Source organism: Anabrus simplex, chromosome 1, assembly GCF_040414725.1.
Source record: "Anabrus simplex isolate iqAnaSimp1 chromosome 1, ASM4041472v1, whole genome shotgun sequence".
Taxonomy (NCBI): Eukaryota; Metazoa; Arthropoda; class Insecta; order Orthoptera; family Tettigoniidae; genus Anabrus; species Anabrus simplex.
In genome coordinates, this window is record NC_090265.1 from 1,524,815,455 (window position 1) to 1,524,835,483 (window position 20,029).

The following is a 20,029-nucleotide window of genomic DNA, read 5'->3' on the forward strand; positions in this document are numbered from 1 at the left end:
GAATTTTTTTAGTGATGATTAACTGTTAATGATAGCTATAATTTTGGATGAAGAGGAGAAAGAGAGGAAGAAACAGTGGGTTCATCCTATATGGAAACGCAGGGGTAAGGAAGGAGAATTTTCTACTCTATAGAAGTGCTTGAAGGACGACGAAGTAAAATTTTACGGATACACTACATTTGCTTTTAATTACTTGAAAAATTTAATAATAATTACTTGAAAAATTAAATAAATGAAATCGTTGATTAATTTTAATACCCCTTACTTTGTAGGTTGGGGGCAGAAAGTGCCTTGCCGTGCCAAAGTCGGTGCCTATGTACAGACAGATTTCCTTAATCTTAAAAGCAAAAAATGTTAGTTAACTACCTTCAGCTTCCATTTTCTCGCCAATTTCGTCCCATAGACGCTTCTTCAAACCACTATCCATATATTTCGAATCAGCTAAATTATATAGAAAAGAGTGTGCCTTCCTCTTTAAACAATTATCATCATCATCATCATCATCACTAATTCAAGCAGCAGTTCGTCCTTCATTTTGAAAGGTAAAGAACAGTTCAAACGTACACAGTTAACCTCAGTACTCGAAGAAAGCAGAGAAGCAGGAAGGCGGGAAGAGAGAAATTACGTCCGTGAAAACAAGAAAATATCGTTGGCCAGCGAATACGTATTGCTGGCACGGATCACGGAGAAGCACTGAAGGTCACGGCAAATGACGTCAATGGAAGTGTAGGAACTCATCCCTTCGTTTACATGGCGACGTTATTTTATTTTCACGGAAGATGCCGTCACGTCACGGAAGTGCCGTCACGTCCCGGAGATGTGTGAATTGACCTTTACTCTAGGCCTACTGGATGGCAGAGTAAACCGAATCTCTCTTGGGCATCTTTGGCTGAGTTTTAATGAAATTTTTTTGGGTACCAGTATGCACCAAATGTGTCATCAGAGATCTTTTACGTGCCAACATTGTATGACATGGAGTGTTGCATATACTTTTTTCTGCCCTTCAAAACTCCGAATACCTCTGCTGGGTTTGAACCTGCTATCTTGGGATCCGGAGGCTCACACTCTACCACTGACTCACAGAGGGAGCTAATATTTTATAATGAAGATGTATTATATTAGGGTGACCAGATGTCCCTCTTTTTTTTTTTTTTTTAGCGTGTGGTCTCGTTGTCCAAATGAAACCTGAATGGGATACTTATTGTTCCCTTTTTATAGAATTTGATCCCATTTTATCCTTTTTTTCTTCATATCATGACTTTGTTACCGGTATTGTATGTTTGGACATGATTTGTTATATTTTGAAATCAAAAACATCCGTACTATGTCTATTATCCACCTTTGTGAAAGCACTGTCTTTGCAATAAGTAGAAAATGCTGAAATGATTGGTAGCACTGCTGCATCAAGCGTGTATGCCAAATGCCAGGTCTGTGTGTAGTACTGGTAATAATCATCACTTTTTTTGATTGAATACAAAAGCTGTTCTGATATAAACCAAAATTTGAACAAGCAAAAACATAAACTGGCAACTGCTGCTTCCAGTTCAAGACAAGATGTTAAATCATTTTTCACAAAAAATGTAATGGGGAAGTTACTGGTAACTGAAGAAAGTAAATGTCTTACATTGCAAGAAGGGTTGTTTGTGTTCCATGTAGCAAAACATAACCTCTCTTTGAAATCGATGGACTGCACTTCTGCAATAGTGAGAAATTTGTTTCAAAAGAAGTTTACATGTGGATGAACAAAGTGCAAATCAATTTTAGTGAATGTCCTGGCACCTTAAGCAATGCAAAAAATAGCAGCTGAACTAAAAGAAGCCAAATACTGTATGTTTCAGTTACTGGTACAGTGGACACATTAAACCATAGAGATCTGAAGTTAGTACCCTTCCTTATTAGGCACTTCATCCCTCCTGAAGATATTCAGGTCAAAGTTATTGAGTTCCAGAAAATAACAGGAGAAACAGCAGAACTGCTTGCAAACCATGTCATAAATATTTTGCGAAAGCACCAGCTGACAGAGAAAATTATTGCATTTTCTGCAAATAACTGCAACACCTGTTTTGGTGGAAATGAATGAGGTACCAATAGTACCAAAGTATATTTTGAAGACTGAGAAAATAAGGTAAAAGTGAACATTCTTGGTATTGGGTGTGCTGCTCATGTTGTTCATAATGGTGTCCATACAAGTGCTGATATTTTGCCTATTGATATCAAAACAGTTATAAATAAAATATTTCAGCATTCTCATATTTACACTGTAAGAGTAGAAGAATTGAAAAAATCTGTGAATTTATAGAAATTTAATACAAGCGTATTCTAGGTAGCGTTGAAACAAGATGTTTATTGTTACTACCGGCTGTGAGCTGAGTTACTAACATGTAACTTAGAAGTTACTTTATGTCACAAGACAAATGTCCTACATTGTCAATATCATGTTTTTCAAGATTAACAATGACTCTTTAGGGTCCATTTCATTCAAAGCCAGCTGAAAATATTCTCAGCAACAATAATGGAATTAGAAAAATAAAACATTTTGGCATCTGAAGTGGTATTGAACTGGCATTGTTCAGACAGAAAATTACAAGTAGGAAAGCTGGGAACTTTCAGAGCTTTAAAATGTTCATTATTTCAGAACTGAAAGATGAACAAGATTTTTTAACCACTACACAATTTATTTTATGGTACTCACCATTTCCAACCACTAAAAGCATTCCATTAGATAAAGTTCCAAACTCCACCAGCAAGGGCTGATGTTCAAAGCAGTCTAAAAACAATCAGCGATGTTGATAGCAACATCAATGATGAAGATGAATGTTATGAACTACAAGGTAGAAAAATGGACAATTTTTTACAATTTGCTTTACATCGCACCCACACAGATAAATCTTGTGGTGACAATGGGATAAGAAAGTGCTAGTAGTGGGAAGGAAGCAGCCATGATCTTAATTAAGGTACAGCCCCAGCATTTGCCTGCTGTGAAAATGGGAAAGTGTAGAAAGCTATCTTCAGGACTGCCGACAGTGGGGTTCGAACCCGCTATCTCCTGGATGCAAGCTCACAGCTGCACACCCCAAACCGCATGGCCTACTCGCCTGGTGCAAAAAGTTGTGTAATGTGTTTAAGGTGCTCCAAGAGAAAAGAAACCCACTACAAAAACTTACTGTCAGTTGGAACTGTAAAATAATGATGATGATATAATGGTAATCATAAACACTTTAGTCCTGGATTTAACTTATGTTCAAAATAATTACTGTATACAATATAGTCATATGTTGTTTTTGTCCTTTTTTTTTTTTTTTTGGTGTTGAAATATTCAAAGTGTCCTTTTCTTGGTTGTGGAAATCTGGTCACCCTAGTGTATGTAATGTTCTATCATATATATTTATGTCTTACTACTGGTATGATTAAAACAGCTTCATGATCATGTATACTGTTTATCACTTCAGTTTCTCTATGGAGCTCATCTGGTTTTGACAGCACCACATCTAGAATATTCGTCCCTGTAGTTGCTTCCATCAATTTCTAATTCAGTTGTTCTTCCCAGATTAACTTATTTACCATTTATTGGTCATGCTTTCTGTCATTTGCATTGCCTTCCCAGTTAACATTTGGTAAATTGAGATCACCTGCTACCATAATGTTCCTTTCTGTGTTGTTCCCCACATAGCTGATTATCTTATCAAATAATTCTGCATCAGCATCACCTATCCTAGTTCTGAATACCCCAAAAATATCAAGTTGTGTATTATCTTTTGAGATGAGCCTTACTTTTAGAATTTCATGTTTCTCATTCTTAACTTTTTTGAAACTTACAAATTCTTCTTTCATCAGTATGAATACTCTCCCATCGTTCTATTCTATCCTGACTATATGATAAACATTTCAGTTCCAGGAGAAAATGTCTGCATCCTTAATATCAATCTTCATCTGTAGATACAATGAGTGAGAATTATGCAGTTTACCTTGTTTTGTGTGGAATAATCCAAAAGATTACCAAGTCTAGTATTACTGGTTCAATAAAAATGGGTGGTACTGTATTTGAAATGATATCTGTTTTTGGCTTCATTGTTATCATTTGAAATATTCAACTTGCTTATTTCAGGGTCGAAATGGAAAAGGAGTCATTTATGTATGGGCTGTGGGCAATGGTGGATATAAAGGAGACAATTGCAATCTGGACGGTTATGCTTCTAGTATCTATACACTGTCTGTTAATTCACTTACTGAGGAAGGTATTTGAGTTGATTATTTATCCATCTGTTATTTTCTGCTTAGCTTTCCATTGGTATTGTGCTCATTATATTATTGTTTTGGGTTGTGATATAATTCTAACAAAATTCCAGGTTTGAGTTGCTTCTATGATGAGCCATGCTCCTCCACCTTGGCAAGTGTGTATGTTGGTGGACATCACCATCATCCTGGATTGTTGAAGCGTAAGGCAAGGACTCTGAATGTTGTAAGTTGCAGTACAATACTTATAATTGATGCGGTCGATGTAAAAAGGGCACATAGGTGAAAATTCATGTTGGAGAAAAAGGAAATTAAATCTTTGTCTGTGTTTTTCTTTGGTGTTGATTTCTTTTCTGTACTGTAGTGTTTGTTATTTTATAGAATATTTAATTCAAATACGAATAATTTTTGTAAGAGATGACTTAAATATTTCATTAATTAAATAAATAAGAACTTTTAAATCAATATTATGAGCCCTTTTTATGCAGGCAGCATTTTCTGTGGTAAAATTCTATAAACAAGACATAAATATAGTGCTTTAATTTAAATGTAATCCAGTATTTACACCAAAGATTGAGTTTGTGGAAACATTAAATGGCTACAATAGATCAGTATTATCAGAGAATAGAATTTTCTGTTCAGTCTTGGTTTATTACCACTGTCAGAGAATAACATCAAAAGGCCCTACTTCATTTACTGTTCAGTCTTGGTTTATCTTCCCCTCAATAAACTTAACATCATCTTCTTAATGTCTGGGGGAGCAGTCTTTTCAATGGTGAAGTTTCCTTGCCTGTAAGGACATTTCTAAATGTGAAAAAGGTTGAAATTTGCAGCGAAGGTGTGAGAACACAAAACTAGACAACTTCTCACTGTGTTTATGATTTTTTTAATATCCTTTAAGGTTTGGCTAATCCTGTCACAAGTTCAATTATCAAATTGACAAGATCTTTGAATCTTTATAGACTCTTATTCTTAAAGGATATAATTTTTTTTACCAGATCTCATTGCAAAGATATTTTCAAATTTTGTTCTTAAGATTGAATTTCACCTCTTTCAAAGATGTTAGACATGCTACTTGTTTTAAGTATTTTAGAACAACTCATTCTATCACAATTTTAATGTATCTCTCCTATTAAGCCCAAGTTATTCTGTATTCTGTATTTTATGATATTGAAGTAGAGTAAGTTTAAGTTTGTGAAAAAATGGTTTAATAGTTCTTAATAGTTCATAACCATTCTTCGAGATTCAGATTTGGCTGATGATGCTCTGTAGGGGAGCAAAATGTCTCACAAATAACTTTTTAATTAATGAAGATATTTTAAATGTAACAACATCATAATGTATTGAACAGGTGGATTATAATAAAACTTTGTTGTTGCAAATAACAGATTTCAATACGGATTAAAACATGAGATTAGTCACTTGCAACAAGTAGTGTATTAACCATGTAGAGTTCAATAGGTACATCTACATCCTCATTATTATCTTTAATATTACATCCTTTAAGAAATTAGATTATAATTTCTATTTCTATGTCCTAATTTTTGCCTACATTACTGTACATTTTATACAGAAAGATTCAAGTTAAGTCTGTAATGATTTAATTGTTTATGCTGTATTTTAAGTTTCTTAGTTAAGTGCCTTTTATGTCATAAGTTACCATTTTTACTTCTCAACTAATTATAGACAATGTTTACTCCTACCGCCACTTAGTCACATTTTAACCCTAGATTCATTCTTTAATACTATTGTATCATTTTTCCTTTTTTTATATACAAGACTTTTATCTCTCACTGCATCAGTAAGTCAATTGGGTCTGTTGTTATGACTGCTCTACTACATCTTACCTTCTGCCTTCTGTCGCATTCATCTGCTTGCTCGCCCAGCTGTTCACTAACTGGTCTGTTCTCCGGCACTGTTGCTGCTTCCTCGTTGTGACGTCACACCTACGTATTTTTCATCAAGTAACTTCTCGAATCTGTTCACCACCTATATAAGCAAGCTATTCCTTAGTTTCCGCGGTCAGACATTGAGTTGGAAAACAACACGAGTGGAGAGAGCGGAACTGTTCGCTAATGGCTGGCCCATTGCGACGTCTTACCTACTTTTATTTGTGAATAGCGGCATTGTTTACCAACAGACTGGGTGAGCAAAATGTTACAACCTTTTATATCTTTCGTGGTCTATATCAAGATTTGAACTTTGAATGTTAAATTATTTAGTGGCTTCATGGTCTCCATTCTAACTAAGTCCTTCAGACTGATACCTTTATCTATCTCATACACCAAAATAAACTGTGCTTGGACAAGTGATAGAAGTGTTGCCACATTCTGAACTTTTTTTCAGGCCCGAGTGGTCGCTTACATTGCCAACGTGATAGCGTTTAAGCAGCCTGGAAGGATCTCCCCCCCTCCTTTTTTTTCCTCTCTTCTTCCCTTCTCACTCTGTTTCTTTTTCTTTCCCTTTTTTCTTTTCCGGTATTGAGTTGTAAAAATTTTTGTCTCCCGATGTGCTATAACTCTCTTGCCCTCCTTTGGGTTTTAAATGAAGATTGTAAGGGTGGCCTTAAATAATTATTTTTCAAATATTTAGTGGCTTTATTTCTTAACCAAAGTGTTTAAAAAAAAAAAGGTTGTGAACTTATATAGGTGCTGATTCTGGTTTTTTCTGTCGAACTCTGGTCTTGGGCTTTTCTTGAAAATCATAATCGTTATTCCCAAGAATTCTTAATTATTATTATTCTTGATTGTATTTTGGTTGTCAAACGGGCTGAGCCCTTGTTAAAAGTTTGTAATTCCCCTTCTTTGCTTGTTATACACTGCCTACTCTAGTCATTTGAAGTTTAAATACAACTTATTTTAAATCCATTCTCCTTTCTTACATTTGGTTTGTTGTACATTCTCTCTCACTCTTTACCTTTTCCTTCTCCCTTTTTTTTTTGAAACATTGTACTTACCATGGACACCCCTCTTGGTTAGCCCGCCGTGGCGTCCACTGGCTCTGCTGATTGATGAATAATAAGTCTGATATACTAGGTTTGACCCAACGAGGCATTAAGCGCATGCCTTTCCGTGGTCCGACAAGTCACCACCAGTGAAATAACATTTGTTTGCCTTTAGCGTTATGGTGTCCTAATGATTACCGTTTGACGATCTTTGATGTTGTGGGTCGACCATCCTATTATTATCTATGCTAAGATTTTCGTCCTTTTTGCCATTGGTATGAACATAATATTTATTAGCACCCCACATTGACAAAATTCATCACAAATGGTAGCAGACAATCCTTTCTATTAATTATATGCTCTGTTTTTCTTTTACTTATCGTTATGGCATGTTTTTCGGATAACTTTCCTCTGGGTGACAGTTCTAATTCTTCACCACTTCCTTCATATCATAATTTGTCCTTACCCAACCCTCCTGTCGGGGACTTGATTTCTTTCTCTCCTTCTTCTGATTCATTAATGCATTCTTCTGATGACATAAAATCTCCTCCAGTCCTTGCTCAACATGCAATGTTTCCGTCTCCACCATCCCATTTTTCTTCCTCCCCTCATCTTACTTCTGTTGACAGTGCACTTAATATTCAGATAGTTAAGCAGTCATTGCTTCTTGTACCTCAGCTACAGGCTACTGATCCTCGCAGCTTGACCATTTGGCTTTTCTCTGTGAGAAAATTTTTAAATATTACACTTGCTTCCTTTCCTCAATTAATCGGTCTTTTGTCGGCTAAAACTACTGGTTCCTTTTCAAAATTTTGGCTTGATAATATGTCTCATTTTTCTTCATGGTTTCACTTACGGACTATAATACACAATTACTTTTTGCCATATGAGATTCATTACAAATTAAGTACTGAGTTTGTCCGTCACCACCAACTACCTACTGAATCTACACTGAAACTTTTTTTTGATGAATAATAATAAATAAAGTCATGAATAAAAATATATAAATAAAATTACTCAAAAACTTAATAAAATTAATAAGCATAATTAACCAAAATGTCCGTAGTATGGGCGCCAGAGTTCATCAGAATGGATCCCTTGAATTTAGATAAGAGCATGATAAACTTTATATCCCAGGGCGTGTACATAATGCTGCGTACTGGTACATCTGCTGCAGGCCTTACCTAACCTCCTGAAAACAACTAATTAGGTAGGAACTGCACCTAGGTTTATCAATAACACTGATTCTAAAATAGCTAACTATATTCTTAACAAATTCCGTGCATGAGCACCTCATCAACATACAACATTATACATATAATACACACATAAAATATTGCTGGAAGACTCCATATTTACAACAACAACAACAACAATCATAATGAAAATCGTGGGAAAACGAAAGTGAGAACTAAGCTACCATTTGTAGATAGTCCGATGAACAATGTACATGTATGAAGATAAATACCCTTCACTGTCTATATTAATTCGACTTACCGATTCTCATAATCGGCAGTTATCACATCACACAGATACTGTACCTTGTACTACTGTGTTCACATATTTTAACACTTGTTGTAAAGATATATACACACGTCTGTCGATCCTCAACATAAATTTATGGAAAGTCTGAGATAGCTTTCACCAACATATAATGCTAGGCCGCCACAAGTGCTACACTACTTAATGCGCAAGCACTCTCCACAATCAGTCACTTTCCACGAACATAACAAGACTACGCTCCACGAACGTTTGAAGTCCAGTCCATTGCAGCCGTGTCACTCCAGTACCGTGTATCAGCACTACTTCCTTCTCGTACAGTGTGTCAGTTGTCGTTCCTTCATACAGTGTTACTGCTTGTAGTTGTCTTCCTTCTCGTTCCTTTACAATCACCTCTACAATCACCCTTACAATGTTTCTGGTTTCCGCTTTTTTTTTTTTTTTCGGGGGGGCCCCCGAAGCCCGCTCTCCCCGCGTGATCAACGACTCAATCTACATGGCCTCCGACATGCTATTATTTCTAAGATGAAGAAAGAGATAGCAGGGGAGAGTGGGAAGTGATACAAGGAGTATCTGCCTGTTTCCATGTCAGACACGCTACCAGGCGATATTGTATTAGGTATATGGTATTGAAGTTTGGTATTGAAGAGTCAGGGAAAAACCACATAGGCAGAAAGAAGAAAGAGCCTACATGTAAAACCTGACATCTTTTGATAGCACATGCAAGATGTGGGCTGGAAAAAGACCAGAGGTTGTGTTAGTTAGGAACAGGTAACATGCACAAAACATAAACCAATTCCTTGCCATTCCATCGTCTGGGGATCAGTCTGTCTGGGCACTGCTGTGACTAGCACGGTCCTTGCCAGCTGCGGAGCCATGCATCAAGTACCACTAGGGCCCGCTGCACGACTCCACCTCCTTGGGGTACCTCGTACCCAGTCTCCGATCCCGGAGAATGAGGCCAAGCCCGCGGAGGCGGGGGCCTCCTGGAAGGGGGTGGGTCATGGCGCCGGGCCTCCCTCCTCTCTGCCCGCGCCATGGCCCTGTAGACTGGGCAACTGCGGTGGGAGGCCGGGTGGCCCCCCGCGCAATTGGCGCCACCGGCGCCTCCTTAAGTGTTGCGCAGGCCGTGTAGTGGTGATCACCACCACAGCGGTTGCACTTCACTTGGAGTCCACAGCTAACCTGACGGTGGCCCCACCTCAGACAGCGGAAACACTGCAAGAGCTGCTGAGGGGGACGTTTTACTCTCACCTGACTGCCGCTACCCGCTGAGGTCCTCTCCTGATTGGCTCCTCGGTTCACTGCTGTCCTGGGAGCAGTCCTGGGTTGCGGTTGGGCGGCCCTCTCCTGGTGGGCCGGCGTCGCCTTCTGCTTCGTGGTCCGGCGTCTTCTTCTTCTTCTTCTTCTTCTTCTTCCCGGGCGTGTCTTCTCGGCGGGGGAAGAGTCCTCGTCCTGGTGACCCTCCTCCCGGCCTGGTGACCCCAGGGTGGCTGATGGCTCCGCTGCATCGCCGTCTCCTTCCTTCTCCTGGCTGGCGGCGGCGGTGGCATCGGTCGGTGCTAACACTTGACTGCGTTCCCTGTCCTGTGGGGCGCACATCGAGGTCTGCAGCTCGATAGATGTGCTGGCAGGCTGGGCCTGGACAGCAGCCTCAGAACGCCAGGGGGCGTCCTCCTCCACTGAAGTCGCACAGTCGCGGCGCCAGAGGGCGTCATGCCCCACCTCCGTGATGGCGTCGCTGGTCGGCGGCTGGGTGGCCAGGACTAGGTCGGTGTTAACCGCCCTATTCCTTAGCCTCCTCGGCGTCTCCTGGCCTCCGTCGCGGCCCTGACTGCGCCGGCGTTCATCCCTGGTACTCCGTCCCTCCCTGGTAGACGGATGACCTGGAACAGAGAAGAAAGCTCCCTCTCTGCGTCGCGCATCCGCTCCTGGTCGTGATGCCGGATAATGAGGCCTCCTGGTAGGAAGCTCTCTACGGCCATGGTTGTCGAGATGATCCTGCCTCCTCGGCGAGGGCGCCGTATTCTGTCCAGGACGAGGCCCCGTTCAGAAGTTACAGGGCGCCCTGGCCTGTAGTACATGAGCAGCGCCTCGTACTCCGGGTCGGTGTGGCCTTCGGAGAAGAGAAACCCGTCAGGGGGGTCGCACCCGTCCCTGTACGGCTCCGTCTCCACCTCGGTCTCCGGCTCCCCCTGTTGCGGCTCCGGCTCGGGTGCAGGCGGCTCGTTGTCCTCTGCTGCCCAGCAGTAGTGCGGCGATCGCCACACGTCCGTCTTCTTCATTCTGGTCCTCCTGAAAGAGAATAAGCGAGCACTGAGAAGTGCTCAGCTCAGACAAAAGCTCTTTCGAAGTCGTACTAATAAGTACAGCTGCCTGGTTAGCACTTGAAAGTACTGAGCGCCTGGTAAGGAGAGAGAAAGTGGAGCGACAGGCACGTACGACCTCTTGCTACGACAGTCAGCTGCTCCTTGGTTCTGGTTGCCGCCGTATGATCAACCTTTATAGACATCAACATCCCCCTCCTCTCAGATGATACGTCTGGATTGGTGCTTGCCCACCAATCATGGGTGATCTCTAGTCAAGACCAAGCCCTGAACTACTTCTTCCTCCCAAGACAATAACAAACTCTGGGGTTTGCCTCGGATGAGTCAACAAACTTTCCTAATACAGCAAAAAGCTCATCTCATCAGACTGGGATATATACATGACTCATGAATTTCCCGACACAAGTACATCACAACAAACACTGGGGTAGCCATATGACTCATTCAAATCACCAGAGTTATTAAAGCAATGTTTTCCCACTCGTGCAAAACAAATTACTCATACCTACATATGTGGATATCTTCCAGCTTACCAATATAAATGGCAAAATATACAAATGAAGTACTGATAATAATAATAATAATAATAATAATAATAATAATAATAATAATAATAATAATAATAATAATAAATCGAATACTGACAATAATGTCTATAACTTCTACATATAATTCGGGGGTGTGATATATGTCCTATCACAACACATGACTATCTTGATTCTATTTCTACCTATAGTGATGTATTGAACATTGCTTATAATACTTCTGAATTAATTTCAATTGTCCGTTTTTATGCTGCTCCTTCCTTTCGTCAGCTCCTTGATGCACTTAACCCCTCCACTACCATGCTTCAGTTATATAATTTGGCTCAGTCTCATGTCATTAATTCCTTAGGAGATCTTTCATATTATTCATCTATTCCCCCACCTGGTATCGTACTCCCTCCCTTACCTATTTCGTTACCTTTGCTTTCCGTCTCCCCTTCTCCATCAACAAATCGTTCAACTATAACATGCTTTCGTTGTAAAGGTCAGGGACATATTTCTAAGTATTGTACTGCCTCACTTTCGGGAAACGTCTTCCACCCACGTCGTTAGGCAGTCGTCGTATTATTGGGGAAGACCTGCCTTCATCTACTTTTTCTCCTGCTGAAAATGTTCCTCAGTTTTCTTCTCATATATATAATGCTTCTTTTCTTCCATGTACTTCTCATGTGTTGATAACTGTGAATAATTTGCCATCGGTTGCTCTTTTAGATTCAGGTGCTGCCATATCCCTTATTAGTTTGCCATTTTCTGAATCATTAAAAGCTAATTTTCCTCATTTGCAGTATACTCCATCTTCTCGGCAATGTATTTCCGCATCAAACCAACCCCTTCATGTTCTTGGCACTATATCTTTAAACATTAAAATGCAATATTTTTCCTGGCCTTTTACTTTTCTTGTGGTTGAACATTTATTGTCTCCTCTCATTTTAGGTTTTGATTTTTTTTCTCACACTGGTCTCATTCTTGATTCAGTTCATTCCCAGGTTTCTTTTCATTTTTCATCTAAATCTGTTCCGTTGGTAAACCCCTTTGATTAACCCTTTTTCCATCAGTCTTCCTCCCTCACAATTAATTCCCTTTATTCTGATCAGGTACAGTCTTTCCTCCAGGAATTTTCTGATGTGATCACCCCTAACTTAGGGACTGTTAAGAACTTCACTGCCCATATCGATCTGACTGACACTACTCCGGTTCGTTCTTCACCATATTTTCTCAGCCCTCCTAGGATGAAGATTCTTAATGAATTAATTGATAAGATGCTTCGTGATGGCACTATCGTTCCTTCATCTTCCAATTATGCTTCTCCTGCCTTCATTGTTAATAAACCTAATGGCTCCTTTCGATTTATTGTCGATTATAGAAAATTGAACTCCCGTATATTGTATGATGCCTATCCGATGCCTAAATTACAATCTGCTTTTCAACATTTTCCTAATTCTCATTATTTTACTATTTTTGACTTCAACTCCGCTTACAATCAGATTCCCCTTGATGACATTAGCTCTCGCTACACTGCGTTCATTACGCCTAATGGTTTATATCAGTTCAAAAAAGTTCCTTTTGGGTTAAATCTTGGATCCCAGATCATGCAGCATTTTGTTGATTCTTTATTTTCTGATCTTAAGTACAAATATTTATTTCCTTTTATTGACGATATCCTTGTTTATTCTCCTGATTTTGAATCTCACCTACTGCATGTCCGTGAAGTTCTTACACGTCTTCGTTCCTTTGGCTTGACTGTTAACCCTTCCAAGGTTCTTGTCGCTCAAACATCTATCAAATTTCTTGATCATATCCTCAGCTCACAGGGTGTCACTGTTGATCCTGACCGTGTTTCCGCCATTCATAAAATTCCCCCTCCTCAGAATTTGAAACAATTGCGCTCCTTTTTAGGCATGCTGGGCTTTTATGCCAAATACATTCCTAATTTCTCTCAAGTTTCTGATTTTGTATTATTAAAGAATCACCCCATTAGTTCTACTTCTCAAAATTTATCTGCAAAGCTCTCCCCTCGCTGGATTGGCCCTTTCTGTATCCTCTCTTTTCCCTTTCCGACCACTGCCCTCCTCCAATCCCTTGACACTCCTACTGATGTTAAAAGGGCTCATTTTTCTCAGATGAAGAAATTTTTTCCTCCTTCTGTTCCTGAGGGTTAGGGATAGAGATTTCTTCCAGGCTGCCTTTGTTGTTCCTTTTGGTTAGGTTTTTTTATCTTCTTTCATTTGTCCATTTTGAGTTTTCTATACTTGTATTTTTTTCCTTTCCTTTTGCTCACTCAGTTCTGCTCTCTCCACTCACCCTCGCCCTATGACTGACTCTCCCATATATAAATTTTGGGGGTTTTATATTCCATTTTTGATTTCTAATATGGGAAACTTTACTTTAAATTACATATATTGTTCTAAAACATTTATTTTTATTGCATCTCTCTCTCTCTCTCTCTCTATATATATATATTAAGGCCACTCCTTTTTTATTAATGTATATATGTATATTTTTGTAATTCTCTATTTCACTCCATATTACTTTTCTCTTCCTTTTTACTTTATACCTCTTTTTTTCCCTCTTTATCTCTCTATCCCATCCCATCCCCTTTTCCCTTTCTTCCCTTTTTTTCTTTATATTTCGCTGCTTATGCCTGTTTGGTTTTTGCTTTCCGTTTCTGCTTCATCGTTCTACGAGTTCCGGCGATGGTATCTTCCGTGGTCACCATGGGAATTTCTTCTCCGCCTCTGGATCATCATCGTCATCTCCCCCATCCTTCGGATTCGCCGAGTGGTGGGAATATGTTACGACCGCTCTACTACATCTTACCTTCTGCCTTCTGTCGCATTCATCTGCTTGCTCGCCCAGCTGTTCACTAACTGGTCTGTTCTCCGGCACTGTTGCTGCTTCCTCGTTGTGACGTCACACCTACGTATTTTTCATCGAGTAACTTCTCGAATCTGTTCACCACCTATATAAGCAAGCTATTCCTTAGTTTCCGCGGTCAGACATTGAGTTGGAAAACAACACGAGTGGAGAGAGCGGAACTGTTCGCTAACGGCTGGCCCGTTGCGACGTTTTACCTACTTTTATTTGTGAATAGCTGCATTGTTTACCAACAGACTGGGTGAGCAAAATGTTACAACCTTTTATATCTTTCGTGGTCTATATCAAGATTTGAACTTTGAATGTTAAATTATTTAGTGGCTTCATGGTCTCCACTCTAACTAAGTCCTTCAGACTGATACCTTTATCTATCTCATACACCAAAATAAACTGTGCTTGGACAAGTGATAGAAGTGTTGCCACATCCTGAACTTTTTTACAGGCCCGAGTGGCCAACGTGATAGCGTTTAAGCAGTCTGGAAGGATCACCCCCCCCCTTTTTTCCCTCTCTTCTTCCCTTCTCACTCTGTTTCTTTTTCTTTCCCTTTTTTCTTTTCCGGTATTGAGTTGTAAAAATTTTTGTCTCCCGATGTGCTATAACTCTCTTGCCCTCCTTTGGGTTTTAAATGAAGATTGTAAGGGTGGCCTTAAATCATTATTTTTCAAATATTTAGTGGCTTTATTTCTTAACCAAAGTGTTTAAAAAAAAGGTTGTGAACTTATATAGGTGCTGATTCTGGTTTTTTCTGTCGAACTCTGGTCTTGGGCTTTTCTTGAAAATCATAATCGTTATTCCCAAGAATTCTTAATTATTATTATTCTTGATTGTATTTTGGTTGTCAAACGGGCTGAGCCCTTGTTAAAAGTTTGTAATTCCCCTTCTTTGCTTGTTATACACTGCCTACTCTAGTCATTTGAAGTTTAAATACAACTTATTTTAAATCCATTCTCCTTTCTTACATTTGGTTTGTTGTACATTCTCTCTCACTCTTTACCTTTATCTGCTCCCTTTTTTTTTTGGAACATTGTACTTACCACGGACACCCCTCTCGGTTAGCCCGCCGTGGCGTCCACTGGCTCTGCTGATTGATGAATAATAAGTCTGATATACTAGGTTTGACCCAACGAGGCATTAAGCGCATGCCTTTCCGTGGTCCGACAAGTCACCACCAGTGAAATAACATTTGTTTGCCTTTAGCGTTATGGTGTCCTAATGATTACCGTTTGACGATCTTTGATGTTGTGGGTCGACCATCCTATTATTATCTATGCTAAGATTTTCGTCCTTTTTGCCATTGGTATGAACATAATATTTATTAGCACCCCACATTGACAAAATTCACCACACTGTGAATATTACATTCCTTTGGCTCAAAGTTTTTACAATACATTTTCTATTATTTACTACCTTCATTGTTATTAACTACTATTCTTATCAGATTCTTATCAAATTCTTTCTTATCATATTCTTGGGTTTATTCCCTCCTTTCCAAGACCTCACTCGATTGTAATCAATCTAGTTCATCATCAAACAAAACTGAATTTAATGTATTAAACCATTTGTTTGAAATATTAGAGTATAAACCATCTACAATCATAGTCCTGGGTTCAACTTGATCAGAATATCTCACTATTATTATTATTATTATTATTATTATTATTATTATTATTATTATTATTATTATTATTATTATTATTATTATTATTATTATTATTTTATTTTATTTTTAGATTATAAGCCCTCAGATTATGTAGATGACCCTACAATGACGACACACGTAACTCCTAGTAAATGGATGAAAACAAAGAATGAGACGAAAAATTGCGTATCAGACATAAATTACTCCGCTACCACCACATATAATTAGAGATAAATTCAGATAACATACACTCAATCGCACAAAACCAATACTTATTCACAGCATACAAGTCTTTAATTGTGTTTGAAATAATTTAAATTAATTAAATATTATGATACATGACCTACGTTTACCCCCACTTAAAAAAAATGCTATTTGTTTGGGGTGTCGACCTAGAAAGATCTTTTGTCCTTACTTGCACCATATGCTATGAACCTGTGTGTATTTGGAAATTGCGGAAGTGTAAAGAGTTGAATGTGAGGAAAGGAATGTTAAGGACAACACAAACATCCAGTCCCCAGGCATGGGTTATAAATCATTTACAATTACAAACCCCTGACCCAGCCAGGAATCGAATCCAGGACCGCCGGGTGACAGGTGGACGGGTTGCCTCCTATACCACAGGGCCGGACAACATGTATTCTTGTAGTCACCACGTGGTTATAATTCAATCCACCATTTCAATTAGCTCAAATCATGCATCACATTCGCCGTATGGATTCATTCCATATCATTTCAGTCAAATTGGGCATCTATTGCATTTCAACAATCACCTTACAACTAAATTTAACTCTCAATAACTTATATTTAATTATCTTGTACTACTTCACTTGACCTTTATTTTCTGATTATTATCCCCTATCTCATGAGAAAATATTTCAAAGAAATAAAATATCATGTGGCTGGCAAGGAATGAAGTTAATGTTACGAACTGATTCAAATGGTTAGGATACATCTCAACTACAAATAATATCCTAATTTAAGTAACTGCTTTAATGTTGGCTTCCAAAATTATTATTATTATTATTATTATTATTATTATTATTATTATTATTATTATTATTATTATTATTATTATTATTATTATTATTATTATTATTATCTCAATATTCCATTGATAATCTTTGAAGATCGTAATTCACACACATATTCGACTAATGAACTAGTAACACTCCTGCTCTAATTAACCAACACCAAGATGAAAGAAAAGATCAAATTTATCTCATAGTAAAGAAATTAATTAATCTAGAATGCAATCTGACTAAATATACAGAAAAGAAAATAAGATTTAATTGGTACTCATGTTTCTCGATGCAGACAGATTCAGCTGGGATGTGTAGACGTGAAGGCAGGTCTCATCTCTTGATTAAGTTGGATAATACAAATTCATTGTGCTGGTTCACACAGTTACAGCTTAGACATACATAATGTCCACGAAGTCAGGCCATACAAAGTTGTGGTGATAATTCCATGAAATTCTTGCAAAGATCCTCTCTTGCCGATCCATGACTGATGATCTTGCTCTCGTAGTTAGGCTGAAACTAAAACTCAGATTAGAAATTTGATCCACTTGTATTTATACCACTCACTTGTGCACTATTATACTTGTCCATTTCTTGATGCAAAGATGTACAACATTTAACACTCCATTCAGTCACTGGCTCATTGGAATAGTATTCAATACGTATAACTCCTAGCTAGTATCAGTTGCATTTAATATCTTGATTCAGTGTCCTACACTCGCATAACTCTTGCCATAAGCTTCTTGAAGTTGTCTCTAGCTGGCTTATGCACTGATAATCTTCTATGTCGATCCACTTCGTATTCGACGGATTCAAATGTACGCTCATGAAATAACAATACCTTCTCAATGAATCAAAACTTTCTCAAGTTTACTTCAGATCTAAGTAATCCACACAAAATCATAGAATGAAATTCTAACTCCCAGTTGGAATACAAACTCATAAGATATTTACAGACAAAGTCCATAAGATTGCGTAGACGAATTAGAAATTTCTAGAAGTAGCTTCTAACATTTTCAAAGAGAGAAAATTGAAGACTGTTCGTTCCTTCTCATCATCTTAACATTACATCTCTCGTTATGTCTAGTTACGTGACGTAATCTCCCAATTAGAGTTGCTATTGGTTGAGATTGCAGCTTAACTTGATTTGTTCCCACTACAAGAATACGGATCTTTCTAGAATTCTGACACCCCTTCTCCAGTTTTCTCGCATGATATCAGCATACTGCTGCAACGTGGCCCATGTGTCCTTGACCGCTCGACCCTGTTCCGGCTTACTTGCTTTAACGGGATGGCCTGGCTATCAGCTGTTAACTCATCCATGCGTGTGTATGAATAAAAGAATGAAAATTAAACCAAATATCCATTTTTTCCCATGAAGTACTATTTGGATGGGTGCAATATACAGTTACACAAGTACAAGGTTCTAAAGGACAAATATATTTTATTGCAGTTGCTGCTTTTCAATTGCACGTGGAAGGAAAATTTTATATTAAAGATCACATCGCACCTTTGCCTACATTAAGTTTTACTTTGTTTAACAGGAGTACCTCTTCCCGATGTATGCAAATGATTCTTATTTTAACTAAATTGGATTTGGAAGAACAGGATGGTTGAGTTTCAGTTCATGATATAAACTGACAAATATTTTTATAATTCCAGGTTGTACCCGAGCTGAATGGTCAGTGCCGAGACTCATTTCAAGGAACTTCTGCTGCTGCACCTATGGCTGCTGGTGTTATAGCCTTGGTTCTACAAGCTAAGTATGTATGAAGAGCACATTTTTTAATATATTTTTTAACTTATGTTTGTGGTGATCTCCAATGTTTCAGATCATATGTTTCTAATTGACAAATGGAACAAAAAGGTCTGGATAATGATTATTCCAGAAAATATCAATCCAATCAATCAATCAATCAATCAATCAATCAATCAATCAATCAATCAATCAATCAATCAATCAATCAATCAATCAATCAATCAATCAATCAATCAATCAATCAATCAATCAATCAATCAATCAATCAATCAATCAATCAATCAATCAATCAATCAATCAATCAATCAATCAATCAATCAATCAATCAATCAATCAATCAATCAATCAATCAATCAATCAATCAATCAATCAATCAATCAATCAATCAATCAATCAATCAATCAATCAATCAATCAATCAATCAATCAATCAATCAATCAATCAATCAATCAATCAATCAATCAATCAATCAATCAATCAATCAATCAATCAATCAATCAATCAATCAATCAATCAATCAATCAATCAATCAATCAATCAATCAATCAATCAATCAATCAATCAATCAATCAATCAATCAATCAATCAATCAATCAATCAATCAATCAATCAATCAATCAATCAATCAATCAATCAATCAATCAATCAATCAATCAATCAATCAATCAGCAGTTGCTCAAGTGACAGTTTCCCTACCAGTTGCTGCCTAGGTTTTTTTCCTTAAATAATTTCAAAGAAATTGGAAATTTATTGAATATCTTCGTTGGTAAATTATTCCAATCCCAAACTCCTCTTCCTATAAATGAATATTTGCTTCAGTTTGTCTTCTTGAATTCCAACTTTATTTTCATATTGTGATCTTTCCTACTTTTAAAAATACAACTCAACCTTATTTGTCTCCTTAATGTCATTCCATGCCATCTCTCCACTGATAGCTTGGAACATACAGCTTAGTCAAGCAGCTCTACTCCTTACTACCAAGTCTACCAAGCCCAGAGTATGAAACATTTTTATAACACTACTCTGTTGTTGGAAATCACTCAGAATGAGATTGTCTGTTTTTTGTTGTTGTTGTTATTGTTGTGGATTTGTTGGAATTTTTCCAGTTCTTGAACTAGTTAAATAGAAGGCAGTTTGGGTTTAGAAAAAGTTATTCCACTGAGGCTCAACTTGTATGATTCCAGC

General features: G+C 38.0%; 1 protein-coding gene across 2 annotated transcripts in view; it reads left to right on the forward strand.

Moving 5' to 3' along the window:
• Positions 1–20,029, forward strand: part of LOC136880077 (furin-like protease 1) — a 174,979-nt gene that overhangs the window by 87,451 nt on the left and 67,499 nt on the right. For both annotated transcript variants that reach the window (XM_068229113.1, XM_068229114.1), the window contains 3 exons: positions 4,106–4,235; positions 4,347–4,459; positions 18,748–18,848. In XM_068229113.1, the coding sequence (XP_068085214.1) occupies positions 4,106–4,235; positions 4,347–4,459; positions 18,748–18,848 (344 nt within the window). The remainder of the gene's footprint in view (positions 1–4,105; positions 4,236–4,346; positions 4,460–18,747; positions 18,849–20,029) is intronic.